Genomic DNA, 13,873 nt, shown 5'->3' with positions numbered 1-13,873 from the left:
GAAATTTCGCAATTTACCATTACTTGAAATGTCGAGATGGAGCAATGAGAGATTACAATGGGAAAGCAAAAAAAACCAAAATCGACCAGGGCTGCCTTGGAATAGCAGAAGTAGTCACGGGTAAAAATTATGATAGCAGTCACGAGTTAGTCCTATGTTATTTGGGAACATAGGCGTAAATTTAGTTCATATTCAAAAAAACCCAAAAAATTGTTCATTTTGATTTTGATTTTTGATTGGATATTTTCCAGCATTTACGCATAGCACGTGATATGCTTACAGTGTAGTAAATAGCTGAGAAGCAGTGTTTCATAATGGTTTGTGCTGAGCGCTGATTGGGGATTATGCGAAGCAGATTCAGTACGAAATGTGTAAAAGGCGGTTCAAAATGAACAATTTTTTGAGGTAGTGTAAATCTAAAGAGAACAACATGATTGCCACACAACCTATGGTTACTCCACCTCCGATAGCTACGCAACGACATATTGTCGCACAACCAATTGCTGTTGCGACGCAACCTACCGTTACCTTGCAACCTGAGGCGATGGAAACTGACCAAAGAACCATTCAAAAAAATACCAAATCTAAAACGCTTAGAAAAAAGACCAAAGCCCCGCCATTAGAATATGACATCGTATCTGATGTAATGAACCAAAAAGCTGATATCTCATTTAAAAATCTGATAGTCGCTGCTCCGGCTTTGGGAAGAAAATTAGCCGCTGCTAGTCGTCCCAAACGGATACCAGTAGAGGTTGGCAATCATGAAGAAACAATGGCGATGATCGAAGATGAAGAGATAAATACAACCGCTGTATACTCTAAAGTCACTATTGGAGAAAAGGATGTCAAGGCTTTAATCGACTGTGGTGCTGCAAAGACATGCATGTCCAGAGCACTTGCTAACACACTTGGACTGTATATAGATGCTGCGTCAGAAAGTGTATTCACTCTCGGCAATGGAACAAAACAACCAGCTTTGGGAGTTATCTACGATGTTCCTATATCAGTTAAACGCGGTATGGTAATACCTTGCACGGTTGAAGTGTTACCATCTTGCCCAAACCCACTTATTATTGGAAACAACTGGTTAAATAGAGAAAAAGCAAAAATCGATTTTAACAATTCATCATTAAAGGTTTCATACAAAAACAAAAAGGCTGAATTGGAAATTACATTCTTAAGAAAAACTTCATCTGTACCAAAGATATCAAGCTATACACAGGGCTATGAGAAACCCGTCAGCCTAACAAATTCAGAACAAGCTAAACATGTCCACTTTGAAGATGAATTACAAGATGAAGATAGCTCAGATCAAGATGATGAAAGTACAGAAGAAGAAGATTCAGCAGAAGAAGAATTAGAAGACGAACAGACAGAGACTCTCTTATTATTAGAAAACGAAAAGGAAGATGACATACAAGCGATAAATCAAGGAACTGATATACTATTGGAAGCCCCTCAAAATGGATTAACAGTACCATCGAGTACTTCAAAGACAATATGGATTAAGAAACCAAAAAATGAACAAAGAAATTTAATTTACAACCTGGAGATAACAAACCCTAAAGTAATAAATTCTATGGGATGCTTTGATTCTTGCTTAAACCTGATTACAAACCGGAAAAGTTTGGAAATAAGAATATTCAATCGCTCACCTACAGATATGTCATTTGACCCAGGCGAAGAAATTGGAATCATTGAAAAAATTAATCCAGAAAGTGATACCATAATTCAAGCTTATGAACTTGATTCTAGTCCACAATTATGTATGATGGAAACGACAGAATTTGCTTTGGAAAATGAAATGGAAAACAACAATAAATTATTGGAATCAGAAAAATACAAGAAACTCGATATTGGGAAGTTGGATGCAGAGACTATGAGAAATCTACGGAAACTATTAAAGAAATACGAGAACATTTTCGACTGGGACAACAATACTATCGGGCATACAAACCTATTAAAGCACAAAATAACGATAAAGGAAGATACTATGCCGATAAGTCATAGACCATACCGTATCAGTCCACTCGAAGCAGAACATCTTCAAAAGGAACTCGATAAATACTGTAAACTAGGAGTTATCGAACCCTCAAACAGTCCATGGGCTGCTCCTGTTATATTAGTCAAGAAGAAAAACGGGGAATACCGAATGGTAATAGACTATAGAAAACTCAACGCAGTTACGAAAAAGGATGCATACCCCTTACCTCGTATCGATGATCTGTTAGATACGTTAGGAAAAGCAAAAGTATTCTCAGCCTTAGATATGCGTGCAGGATTTCATCAAGTACCGATGGAAGAAGACAGTAAAGAACTAACTGCATTCACCACAAAATACGGCACATACCACTATAATACCTTACCAATGGGATTAGTCAATTCACCTGCAACTTTTCAACGTTTGATTGATTTATGTTTCAGGCCATTGATGAACCAGTGCCTAGTCGCTTATATCGATGATCTCAATGTATATTCTCTTAACAAACATGAACATCTTCAACATTTGGAACAAGTATTTCAATGCGTACAAATAGCTAACCTCAAATTGAATCCAGAGAAATGCTTCTTTTTCAAGGATCACCTCAAGTTTCTTGGATATATTGTCACAAAAGAAGGACTGCAAACTGACCCAAGCAAGATTCAAAAGATAGTCGAATATCCTCAACCAAAAACAATTAAACAGGTCCGAGGATTTCTGGGAATTGCTTCTTATTATAGACGATTTATCAAAAACTTTGCCGCTATAGCAAGGCCTTTACATGATCAGACAAAAACAACAAAGAAAGTACCATGGACAAACAAAACGACGGAATCATTCGAGTCGCTAAAAAGAGCACTTACTACTACACCGATTTTATCAAGACCTGATTTCAACAAACCATTCATCTTAATAACCGATGCATCAAAGTTAGGTTTAGGAGCAATTCTAACTCAATTGGATGATAATGGTTATGAACATCCTGTTATTTACGCAAGTCGAGGACTCAAGTCAACCGAATCAAATTATGCACCTACCAAATTAGAATGCCTGGCTGTCATATGGGCAGTAAAATTGTTCCGTCCCTATGTACTTGGGAAAAAGTTTACGATAATTACCGATCATTCAGCCCTGAATGGCTTACTAAAAACACCAAACCCTACTGGAATAATCGCAAGATGGATTACTATTCTGTCAGAATACGAGTTTGAAATCAAATATCGACCAGGAAGAGTAAACGAAAGTGCCGATTTCTTATCTCGACTTGGTTACTAAAAGATTCAACAACTACAACTACTTTACTATTAATATATTACCAATCTTATATTCTTATCAAACTACATGGAGGCAGGGAGGGGTAGTTGAACAAAAAACCCAGAAAACTCAACAAAAACAAGACAAAAATAGCAAAATAACAAAACAAATTACATCATTCAACAAAAAGACAAAAATGGAACAACGCAAAATTAATCAGATGGTGATATACCTGGAGACCTTACAAATCCCAGAAGACGAGACAAAAAGTTTAAAGAAATTCCTTTTAAGGGAATCTACAAATTTCACCTTGTACAAAAATGTCTTGTACAGATACAATACAGAAAACGGGACCATTCGGAAAGTACTCAATAAACAAGAAGCTCAAGAAATAATGAATGCCTATCATCAACATCCTTTAGGTGGACATCTAGCATATAACAATACTTTACACAAAATTGCAACTAGATACTATTGGGAGAACATGGCTAAAGATATCAAAGATTTTGTGCAAACATGTCCTAGGTGTCAAGTTTTCGGAAAAAAGTCGCTAAGAGAAGAACTATATCCAGTTCCCGTTTCCATCAAACCATTCGATCGAATCGCTATTGATGTAAAACACGTACAAACATCAAGATCGGGACATCGATATATTGTCGCAGCCATTGACTATCTCACAAAATATGTCGAAGCAAGACCATTACGTTTCCAATCGTCCTCAGAAATAGCTTTATTCTTATATGAAGACGTCATTTGTAGACATGGTTGTCCAACGATACTTGTCACTGATAATGGAAAACCCTTTTTGAGCGGTTTGGTACGAAAAGTCTGTCAAGCTTACTCAATTGTTCACAAGACCACAACACCGTACAACCCACAGAGCAACGGATTGATTGAACGCTTTAATCGGACACTCGGTCAAATCCTACAGAAAAGATCCGATACTGAAAAAGAAGATTGGGATATCTACTTGCCAGCCACATTATTTGCATATCGATCAATTAAGCAGGCAACAACAAAGCAGTCTCCATTCTTTCTAATGTATGGATATGAACCTAAAACACCTTTCGACATAGATAGCCGGATATTCGAAAAGAATTCTCACAAATTTGAAGCTGTATTATGGCACAGAACGTCCCACCAGCTTCATAATCTAAATTGGATACGTGAACAAGCAGTACAAGCTATCAAGCAAACTCAAACAGCTCAGAAAAAAGCAATAGAAAATAAAATCCTGGAAGAACGAAAAGAATTAAAGCCACCTTTTAGGCTTGGGGATATGGTACTCTTATACAAAGACTACATGTCCACTTCATGGTCGGGAAAGCTCCAAGACAAATGGGAAGGCCCCTTTATCATTCAAAATAGTCTGGGAAAAGGGACTTATCATATAAAAAATATGGACCCAAATGACACTAAAATAAGAAGAGTTCATGGTAATAGGCTGAAATCGTACGCAGTACCAAACACAATGTGGAACACAGAGGGCGAAAGGAGTATTTCAAGCCTAATACTAGATAAAGAAACGAACGAACTAGTTCAGTAAACAAAACAAAACAAAACAAAAAAAAAACAAACAAACAAACAAAAAATTTTTTTATATAAATATTCGAGTATATACAAACACTCATCAATCAACAATCAATAACAAGCAGTAACAATGGATCAAACCCAATACCTTAAAGAACAAGCCAAAATCACAGCTAGCAAGATGGTACAAGACATTACTGAAGGAAATGGAGGACATGCCTCCAAATTCATTAAAGAACTTTTACGGGACTATTTCAAGCCACTGTATATTGCCCGAGGAATGTATGGTCTTAAAGATGCTTTGGAGAAATACCTTGACTACATGGAAAACGAAGAAGGCCTTGCCGGAATTGAATATTTTGTTGGTGAAAAAGCAACTAAACGTGAAGACTATATTAACAAGGTAGCCGAAAAGGTACAAGCAGAAACCGATGACGAGGAAATCCAAGAGCCAGGTTCCAACGAAAGAACTCTCCGAAACTGGCTGATGACCGAGTCATCTACACTTGAACAAGAACAAGATGAAAGCAATCCACCTTTTGAATTGTCTTGGGAAATGTTGAATGAGATGTCAACTATTTCTTTGTTTGAAAAAGCCATAAAAAGTGACTATGCTGTATTAGTAGCCTACCACAAAGAAGAAGCAAAAATTGCAAAACTCAAGGAACAAGTGGTTGAGCGCCTGGCGGAAAACATTACTGAGTGGAGCCATATCAAGTTCGACCAACCAAGAAACAATGAACGCGGCGTACAGCTTTATGTTGGAAACCGAAACGAAGCGTTGAGAGGACTGATGAAGAATTATGATGTACACAAAGTGCTTCACAGGAAGATTAGGAAGATAGATACTTGGGGTAAAGTTTCTTTGCTCGGGGACGAACAACCCGTCGGTACGGGCATCTGTAGGAACAACAAGGTCAAGTCAAGCCACGGTCATGGTTACATGTTGTAACTTAAAGTTCATTTGAACTTTATTTTTCTTTTGAACTTTATTTTTTATTTCAACTTTATTTCTTCTTTTGGATTTGATTCCTGATCGAGGAATCCTTTCCTAAAATTTTATATCCTTTTTTGAATATAAAAAGGACAACCTTTTTATGACTTTTATCTTGACTTCTCTTCAATTATATATCTTAAATATATTTTATCAATAAATCAAGTATTTTTATCTGAATCTTTTGGTATAACACTCTTAAAATACACGCAAGACAAGTCCCTTGAAGCCAATTATCTTCATTGTAAACACTTTCAAAACTCTTATCCAATTACTCTATTACAAACAAGACTGATCTACTTAACAAGATCTGGTGGTCACTTACAACAAGCAAATCCAATATCAATACTTAACTCAAGTCTTATTTTTATTCTTTTTCATCTACTTTATTCTATTTTATAAAACGTTAACTCTTACAAGCCATTAAAGGAAGCAAAATTACACTATACTGAATCAATTCAAATTTTTTTGAACCTTATTCAATATTTGAACCTTATTTTAAAAATCAAATCTTATTTCAAAAGTCAAACCTTACTTCAAAAATCAAATCTTATTTCAAAAGTCAAACCTTACTTCAAAAATGAAACCTTATTTTCTTTTGTCTATATAATAGACAAGTTTTTATTTCTATTTTACTTCACTTATCTTAACTTCTCTTTGTTATATTATTTTTATATAAATAACCAATAAATCAAGTATTTTTATCTCTGAATCTGTTGGTATAACACTCTTAAAACACAAGCAAGACAAGTCCCTTGAAGCAAATTATCTTCATTGTAAACATTTTCAAACCTTTTATTAAACTACTACAAGCAAGTCTGATCTACTTAACAAGATCTGGTGGTCACTCATAACAAGCGAATCCATTATCAATACTTTAACTCAAGTCTATTTTTTTTATTCTTTTTATCAACTTTATTCTATTTCAAAACCATAAAACTCTTACAAGCCATTAAAGGAAGGAAAATTACAACGCAAGAACAAAACGGCGGAATTTAAATCGTTGCAGTTTATAATGTAGCACAAATGATGAAATTTTAGATCAAGAGAACAATCCTGATCACAAGAATAATTTTGATGTCCAGCGACATTGATGTCGTTCGATATAGATGTCAAACAACACAAACAATAAGCCACGCCAATTTTTATATAAATAAGATGAATATTTTTAAACAAAATAATATTATCCAATAAATTCAATAAATCAAATCCTCTTGCGCTTAAAAAGCAATCTTTTCTTATTGGGTCACAATTACCTTTTCTTTTCTTTTTATTTTTACTTATTCTTTCTGATCTGATACCCGAGTTATCACAAATCAAGAAAGTTCCCTTTTATTTTTATCGTTTATCAAACAATCTTATTCTTAACCTTATTGATCTAAAAAGATCTGGTGGTCACTACTCAAAGACAATTTACTCTAAAGAACTGTTAAACGTTCAATCAAGTTACCTAAACTCAAGTCATTCAAGACTTCAAACCTTGTTAAGGATACATAAGATTATAGTCACTTTATTTTAGTAAAAGGAATCTCATATGATCCTAAATAATATGTTGACATAACTTTGGAATCATTTATAACATTATTCCCAGCACAGATCAATAAAAGACTTTGATTAGATTTTTATATTAAGCTTTATTCATATTAACTTCACACAGTCAAATAATATGACATGGTTGTAATATAGTTTATTGATGATATGAGCATGTTGAATAAGGAATGACAATTACTTACCGGATCATCATTAAGTCATGTAAACCTTTATCCTAACTGAGATATTATTATTAGCCGTAATATCCAATCACGGAACTAGAGGATTTTATATTCATCCGTACCATCTCCTAAATAGTCCTACATCCAGAGATATCTGAAACCATCCCAATAGCATAATTGACAATACAAGCTAGGAACAGGCTAAACTAATAATTAGAAATAGTAATCATCTATTCTGTCGAATTGATCATAAATCTGTCCTAATTCTTTATCCGTATCATGTCTATAAATACTCACACTTTTTACATGTAGAATTAAGGGTATTCAATCTTAGTTATCTTAACTTAATAAAGAGATACCAAGTTCTAACAGTATTTCTTTATCTTTGTTGTTATACTACTTTTACCTAAAACCCCCCTATCCTAAACAAACCTCAATTTAAACAAATCTACATCACTTTAACACAAGCCAAGTCCCAAGTACTAACAAGTTACAATGTTATAACAACCACCCAAAATACCAAAAACAGAACAAAAGCATAAAATCCAAAAACATATAAATAACTCCAAATAATAATCACAAAAATACTTCACTTCTTATTAACTTCTTACTTACTTCACTTCTTATTTTATTTTTTCTTTTTATCAAATAAATATTCTTTTAAAGAGGCAAATTATCTCTTATTTTATTTAACATCAAGAACAAGAAGTCCCTTGAAGCTATCATACTTCATTGTAAAACCCCCTTTTATTTATCTTTTTATCTTTTTTTTTTTTTTTTTTACCTTTATCAAAACAGTCTGATCTACTTTATAAGATCTGGTGGTCACTATAACAAGCGAATCAAGCCAAATCTGACTCATATAAAAGCAACTCTTATATCAATTACACCCAAATCTGTTTATTTAAACCTTAACTCAACACTCCCAAACAGAGAAACTACTATAAACCAAATCATTACAGTAATTAACAAAGGTAAAAGATAATGTGACGAAGTTGGTGTAACTTTTGCTGAAGAAGGGACTCAGTCCTAGTGAAAGATATACAGCCAAGTTTTTTTAGTACTGAAGTGTTTTAAGTATAAAAATATGAACAAAGAAGAATTAACGAGACCGAACAATAGTTCTAAAGTCTAATACTTTTATTAAAGAAAGATTCCAAGGCTATTTATATTAGTTTGAGCAAGACCTGAGATTAAATGACAAGAGATAGTTACGACCGATATGATTTGACATGCATAAGAAAATTTTTATAAACTGATGTAAATAATCAACTGTTGAGATGAAAGTGAAACTTGGCTGTTCAGGGCAGTTGGTAATTATCAGGATCTATTCTTATTCAAACTCATTTGTAAAGATTTAGCTTAGAATGATAAGACTGTTATCTTATTGACATGTCAAAACATGACACTGTAAGTGAGTGCCTTATGATCAGTATACAGGGTAAATTTGTTTCCCCATAAATACTTATGGAACCTCTTCAGAGCATATACAACTGCTAATAATTCTCGCTTAGTAGCTGAATAGTTTCGTTCACTTTTAGATAAAGTTTTAGCTATCATAGAGATATAGTGTACTTTCCCATTTATCTTTTGATACAGAATGACACCTATACCAACGTTAGAGGCATCGGCAGCGACATAGAAAGGTTGATTCATATCAGGGTATGAAAGAATTACATTTTCTAACAATACTTTCTTTAAGTTGTCAAAACATTGTTGGTGCTTATCATTCCATAACTTAACCAATGATTTTTCATTTCTTAAGGCATCCAATGGAGCTAATAATGCAGATGCTTTAGGAATATGAGGACGGAAATAATTTATGAGTCCACAGTATCTCATTATATCCTTTCCAGTCTTGGGGACAGGAAATTCTTGCACATTAGCAACTTTACGAAGGTCAAGAGAAACACCTTTAGGAGATATTCTGAAACCAAGTAAATTAATTTTGCGTTGAAAAAATGTACATTTATCAGGATTTAATTTGAGATTTACTTTAGTAAGTTTATCGATTACTTGTTTCAAGTGTTGCTTATGCTCTTCAATAGAAGTAGATGCTACAACTATGTCATCAACAAAACATTTAGCAAAGGACATGGTTTCTAATGCGATGCTCATAATTCTATGCATTACACTGGATACATGCTTTAAACCAAAAGGAGTACCAACAGGTATATACTGTACAGAGTTCCAAGAGAAAACTAATTTGTGTGCATGCTCTTCATTCATTTTTAAAGAGTTAAAAGCAGATTTAAGGTCCAAAGTGGAATATACAGTTGCTCCTTTCAATTCCTCAAATAATTCAGAAATTTTAGGTAAGGGCATTCTGTCAATTGACTTTAGAAGAGCATTAACATGTCTGGGATCATGGCACACACGGTAACCAGTTACTTCACCCTTAGCATTGGTCTTCTTTACTACAGTCAAAGCTGAGTTCCACTCGGTGTTAGCAGGAGCTCTCTTGATTACACCATTCTCCAGCCATTCATCTATCTGATCTTGTACTATCTTATGATATGCCAAAGGCACAGGATAGGGACGTCGATAAGGTGTGACACCTTCAGAAGTTTCAATCGAGACAACAGATTCCGGTATAGTACAAAAGGAACCTTTAGGTATTGCTTGATTTAATTGAATTAATGGTTTAATGTAGTCTAATGCTTGTTGATGTTCATTAGATGAACCAGCTGGGCAGTTCTCTAATTCAGACATCTCATCATCAACTTTATTCAAGAGTTCACTAAAGTCATTGAATTTATGTTCAGGTACTTTGGAATTGTCTAAAGATACTTTACTATCATCCCATTTGTAAGGAAGACCAGTAAGGCCAATACCAAGTTTACTCATAAAATCAGTACCAATATTCATATCATGATTATTTGTTAAATTCATTACTTCAAAGGTATGATTAAAACTTTTTCCATTACACTTAATGTTTACTTCAGTTAAGCCAATTCTCTTAATAGTAGAGTCAGAATCAGCTAACTTTATGACATTATTATTTTTAGGAGGAATAATTAAAAAATTATTTTGGAAACAAAATTTTTTATTTATAGAGGAAAAATTTGCTCCCGTATCCAAAATTGTGATGGCTTTTCTATTGTTTGCAAGTATAGGAAAAGTTATAGAATTATCATTAGTACTTTTAAAGTCTCGAGTAACTATTAATTCTTTTTCTTTTTTAGACTTACAGTCAAGTGCCATACGGTTGAGAGGGCTGTTTATTTCACATTCATCCTCTTCATCGGATACGTTTTCTGTTCTTACGGCCATGCGGTTTATGTGTACAACATTATCCTTATTGCTGCTATTACTACTTTTAGCATCTAAGAATTCTTTGCACTTATGACCTTGGAACCAATCCTTGTGGCAGTAAGTACATGGCTTGGGCTTATACTTTCCCTTATTAGCCATAGGGGTCTTGAACTTGTTGGCCAATACTTTACTAGTTCCAAAAGGAGCTTTACTAGTATTACCAGCATTACGAGGTGTACGTTCATCCTCGTTCATCGGACGAGCACGTTTATGGGGAGTCTTGGCAGCAAAAGCAGAATCTTCACCAGAGGCAAGTACCAAGTCGATGATTTGATTTATCGAACTAGATAAGCGAGAATCAAAGTGAGACGAGATCGCTAGTTGCGCGACAGACTTGACGGATGCTTTTAATGAAGCAAAGTAAGTGACAGCAAGGAGAGTACTGTCTTCCATACCAGCTTCACGACGCATCTTCTGAAAACGGTTGGCGTATTCCCTATTACTCTCATAGGTGCCTTGACATATGGAACCGACTTCAACCATAAGCAAGAACTTGCGGTAGGGGGTGTCAAACTGATCCAGTATCATTGGGCGGACTTGCTCCCAAGAGAGATTCTTTTCTAGCAGTGCTTCCCTGCACCAAGAGACTTGCTCGAGATTCATACATAGTGGCAGCAAACGTTCCCAATTGGAGTTTAGGGCTTGACCGTGAGCACGTAGGACAGTTTCAAAGGTGTTACAAAAGTCATAGGCACTGTCATAGCACTCAGCCCTCTTCCTCCAAATTGCATCACCTTTTAATTGCAATGTGGGTAGATCATTAGGAACTACCTGTTGTAGAACAGTAACTGATTGTAGTTGACATTAATAAATATAAGTCTTAATACAAGATCATAATTAAAATAAAATAAAATACAAGTTTATTTAAATAAGATCATACAATCAATTCCAATTAAACATGTTCTTTTAGAATATGTATTGTATTCATGAGAGTTCTTTGATAAGAAGTATCAACTAAAATAACAAAATTCAGTCCAATGTCAGGAATATTGCTAATCTTTCACATAATTGAAATAACGCGTAAAATAACGTTATTCAATTCAGTGAGGAATTCCCAGAATAAAAGATAATCTATGACAGACATACAAAAGAACAAATGAAAAGTTTTCATAATCATAATTATAGATAACACTTGCTAAAGTACCTGAATATTAGAAGAACGATCATAATAGAAGGTATCAAACCACTCACTCAATAAGATATAAATACATGCCTTCAATTAGAATAATTTTTACTTTAACTTAAACTGAAATAAAGATCAGTCTCAAAAAGTATCCAAACTGTTTCTTGATCTTTGTTTTTACCTTTTCTTCTACTACTTAAACCATTATACAACACCACCAAACGAAGAGAAAGATCCTTAGAGCCATCAGCGTGAGTCTTCACTTCTTCGAACATAGCCGTAAATGACTTAAGAGCCTCCTTTGCTCTGTTCACCTTCTGTTCGCATTCCTTGAACTTTTCGTGGGCACCAAGAGCAGCAGCAGGATCCGAGTCATCTTCATTCAGCACCATATACTCCATGAAGTACAGTAGGTCACAAAACTGCTGCAAGGAATTGCAAAATTCAGGTTTTACAGCTGGTTGTCCATGGGTACTGCACCAAACTATCTCAAACCTTGACTGTTTGTACCTCAATAGAAAGTGCATTTATTCGTCGATTATCGGATATGGGCAATGGTTATTGGTGGAATTTGAGATCGCTAAAGGTAGTATTATGAACATCCGACATTTTTTACTTGTTCACATATGTTTTAAATGACGAATTTTAATACGACCCAACCGGTTGCTATCATAATTTTTCACATTCTTGACATGATTAGAATGATGCCAGTATATAAAAGCGCTTACAATTCCTTTATTTTAAATTTTATATTCCTTTGTTTAAATTATTTCTCTTTTTTACCCTATCGTCAATCGCATGCCTAAACGGCTGTCAGAGGAGAAAATAAACGATTACAAACAGGCATTAACCGCATCCACATCAATGTATGATATTTCCAAGGAGCCTGGATTACATTAATCAACTGTTAGTAGATACTCTAGACGGCTGTTTTCAAGTAGGACAGTAAACACAGGTGGTAGACCTACAGTAGTCTCCAAAGTGACGAAGCGGTTAATCAAAAGAAAAGTCATTGAACGGGTTTTAAAGACTTCCAAAGAGGTATACCGGGAGCTGGTTGGATTTGGCTATGATATCTCATACCAGTCAGAAATTAACGTACTGAAATCAATGGAGTTCCATTTTCTGATAGAAAAAAAGAAGCCATTTCAGACAAAAACGCATACGTAGCATCAGTAAGAACGGGTCAAGGAGCATCAGGATTAGGCAATGAGTGACTGACAGCAAACAGTGTACTTTAATGAGACCAAGCTCAGCGTATAGGGCTTTGATGATGCTGATCACTATTGGAAACGGCCAAGTGACCTTCTTCAACATCATGACCTGGATTTTGCAATCAATCACGGAGCTAGCAAAATGATGCCCTGGGGTTGTATAATCTCTGAAGGACCAGGATATGCTTGCTAAATTTACGATGGAAACTTGAACTCGGGTGTTTACCAGCATATTTTGAACACTACGCTTCGTGATACTATGAAGTACTACAATTTCGACTGGTCCAACATTTAGTTTTAGCATGATAATTGTCGTGTTTGGTCATTAATGATGTCTTTATTTATTATTTTATTATTGATCTCAGTCCAGCCTACGTCAGACTATACAATTAATAGTCAGACGATATAATCCAGGGTTCATTCTAAATTATTAGTTCCTCTCCTTTTTCTTACTTAATAAATAGTAGTTGTTAGCTATTGACTTCTTACTGTTTTTACATTATAAGTACCAAATATCATATTTTTTTCAATAAGCCACTCCAACTGCTATTACCTTTATAACATGGCCGTCATCACCCGCAACAACCGCCCCACTCGCACATCTCGTGCTTCCATCTCTTCTGTTTCCTCTTTGTCCTCTGTTGTTTCTGAGGTTGCTTCCTCTTGTCCTGCTTCCCCTGTGGCCCCTGGCCTGGACAACTTTTCTGACCGTCCTGGGTCGCCTTCCTACGTGGAAATGGTCACTGGTTC

The 13,873-nt window shown here is 35.0% G+C and overlaps 5 protein-coding genes across 5 annotated transcripts; 3 read left to right on the top strand and 2 right to left on the bottom strand.

Moving 5' to 3' along the window:
* Positions 1-430: 430 nt before the first annotated feature.
* On the top strand, positions 431-3,256 carry RO3G_17273 (uncharacterized protein; the record flags this gene model as incomplete). The annotated part of the gene is made up of 2 exons (XM_067671857.1): positions 431-1,021; positions 1,136-3,256. 2 exons carry the CDS (start codon positions 431-433, stop codon positions 3,254-3,256), a joined length of 2,712 nt encoding a protein of 903 aa, XP_067527958.1.
* Positions 3,257-4,895: 1,639 nt separating this feature from the next.
* RO3G_17272 (uncharacterized protein) lies at positions 4,896-5,717 on the top strand (the record flags this gene model as incomplete). The annotated part of the gene is made up of 1 exon (XM_067671856.1): positions 4,896-5,717. The coding sequence occupies one exon, from the start codon at positions 4,896-4,898 to the stop codon at positions 5,715-5,717; it is 822 nt and encodes a 273-aa protein (XP_067527957.1).
* Positions 5,718-8,866: 3,149 nt separating this feature from the next.
* RO3G_17271 (uncharacterized protein) lies at positions 8,867-11,314 on the bottom strand (the record flags this gene model as incomplete). The annotated part of the gene is made up of 1 exon (XM_067671855.1): positions 8,867-11,314. The coding sequence occupies one exon, from the start codon at positions 11,312-11,314 to the stop codon at positions 8,867-8,869; it is 2,448 nt and encodes an 815-aa protein (XP_067527956.1).
* A 713-nt stretch (positions 11,315-12,027) lies between these two features.
* On the bottom strand, positions 12,028-12,310 carry RO3G_17270 (uncharacterized protein; the record flags this gene model as incomplete). Its single annotated transcript, XM_067671854.1, has 2 exons — positions 12,028-12,032; positions 12,091-12,310. 2 exons carry the CDS (start codon positions 12,308-12,310, stop codon positions 12,028-12,030), a joined length of 225 nt encoding a protein of 74 aa, XP_067527955.1.
* Positions 12,311-13,685: 1,375 nt separating this feature from the next.
* On the top strand, positions 13,686-13,853 carry RO3G_17269 (uncharacterized protein; the record flags this gene model as incomplete). The annotated part of the gene is made up of 1 exon (XM_067671853.1): positions 13,686-13,853. A coding segment is annotated over one exon (168 nt), but the record flags the coding sequence as incomplete, so codon positions are not given.
* Positions 13,854-13,873: the final 20 nt, after the last annotated feature.

This window comes from Rhizopus delemar, genomic scaffold (assembly GCF_000149305.1).
Source record: "Rhizopus delemar RA 99-880 supercont3.31 genomic scaffold, whole genome shotgun sequence".
In the NCBI taxonomy this organism is placed as follows: domain Eukaryota; kingdom Fungi; phylum Mucoromycota; class Mucoromycetes; order Mucorales; family Rhizopodaceae; genus Rhizopus; species Rhizopus delemar.
Note: the sequence above shows the minus strand (reverse complement) of the source record. Positions and strands in the feature narration are given on the sequence as shown.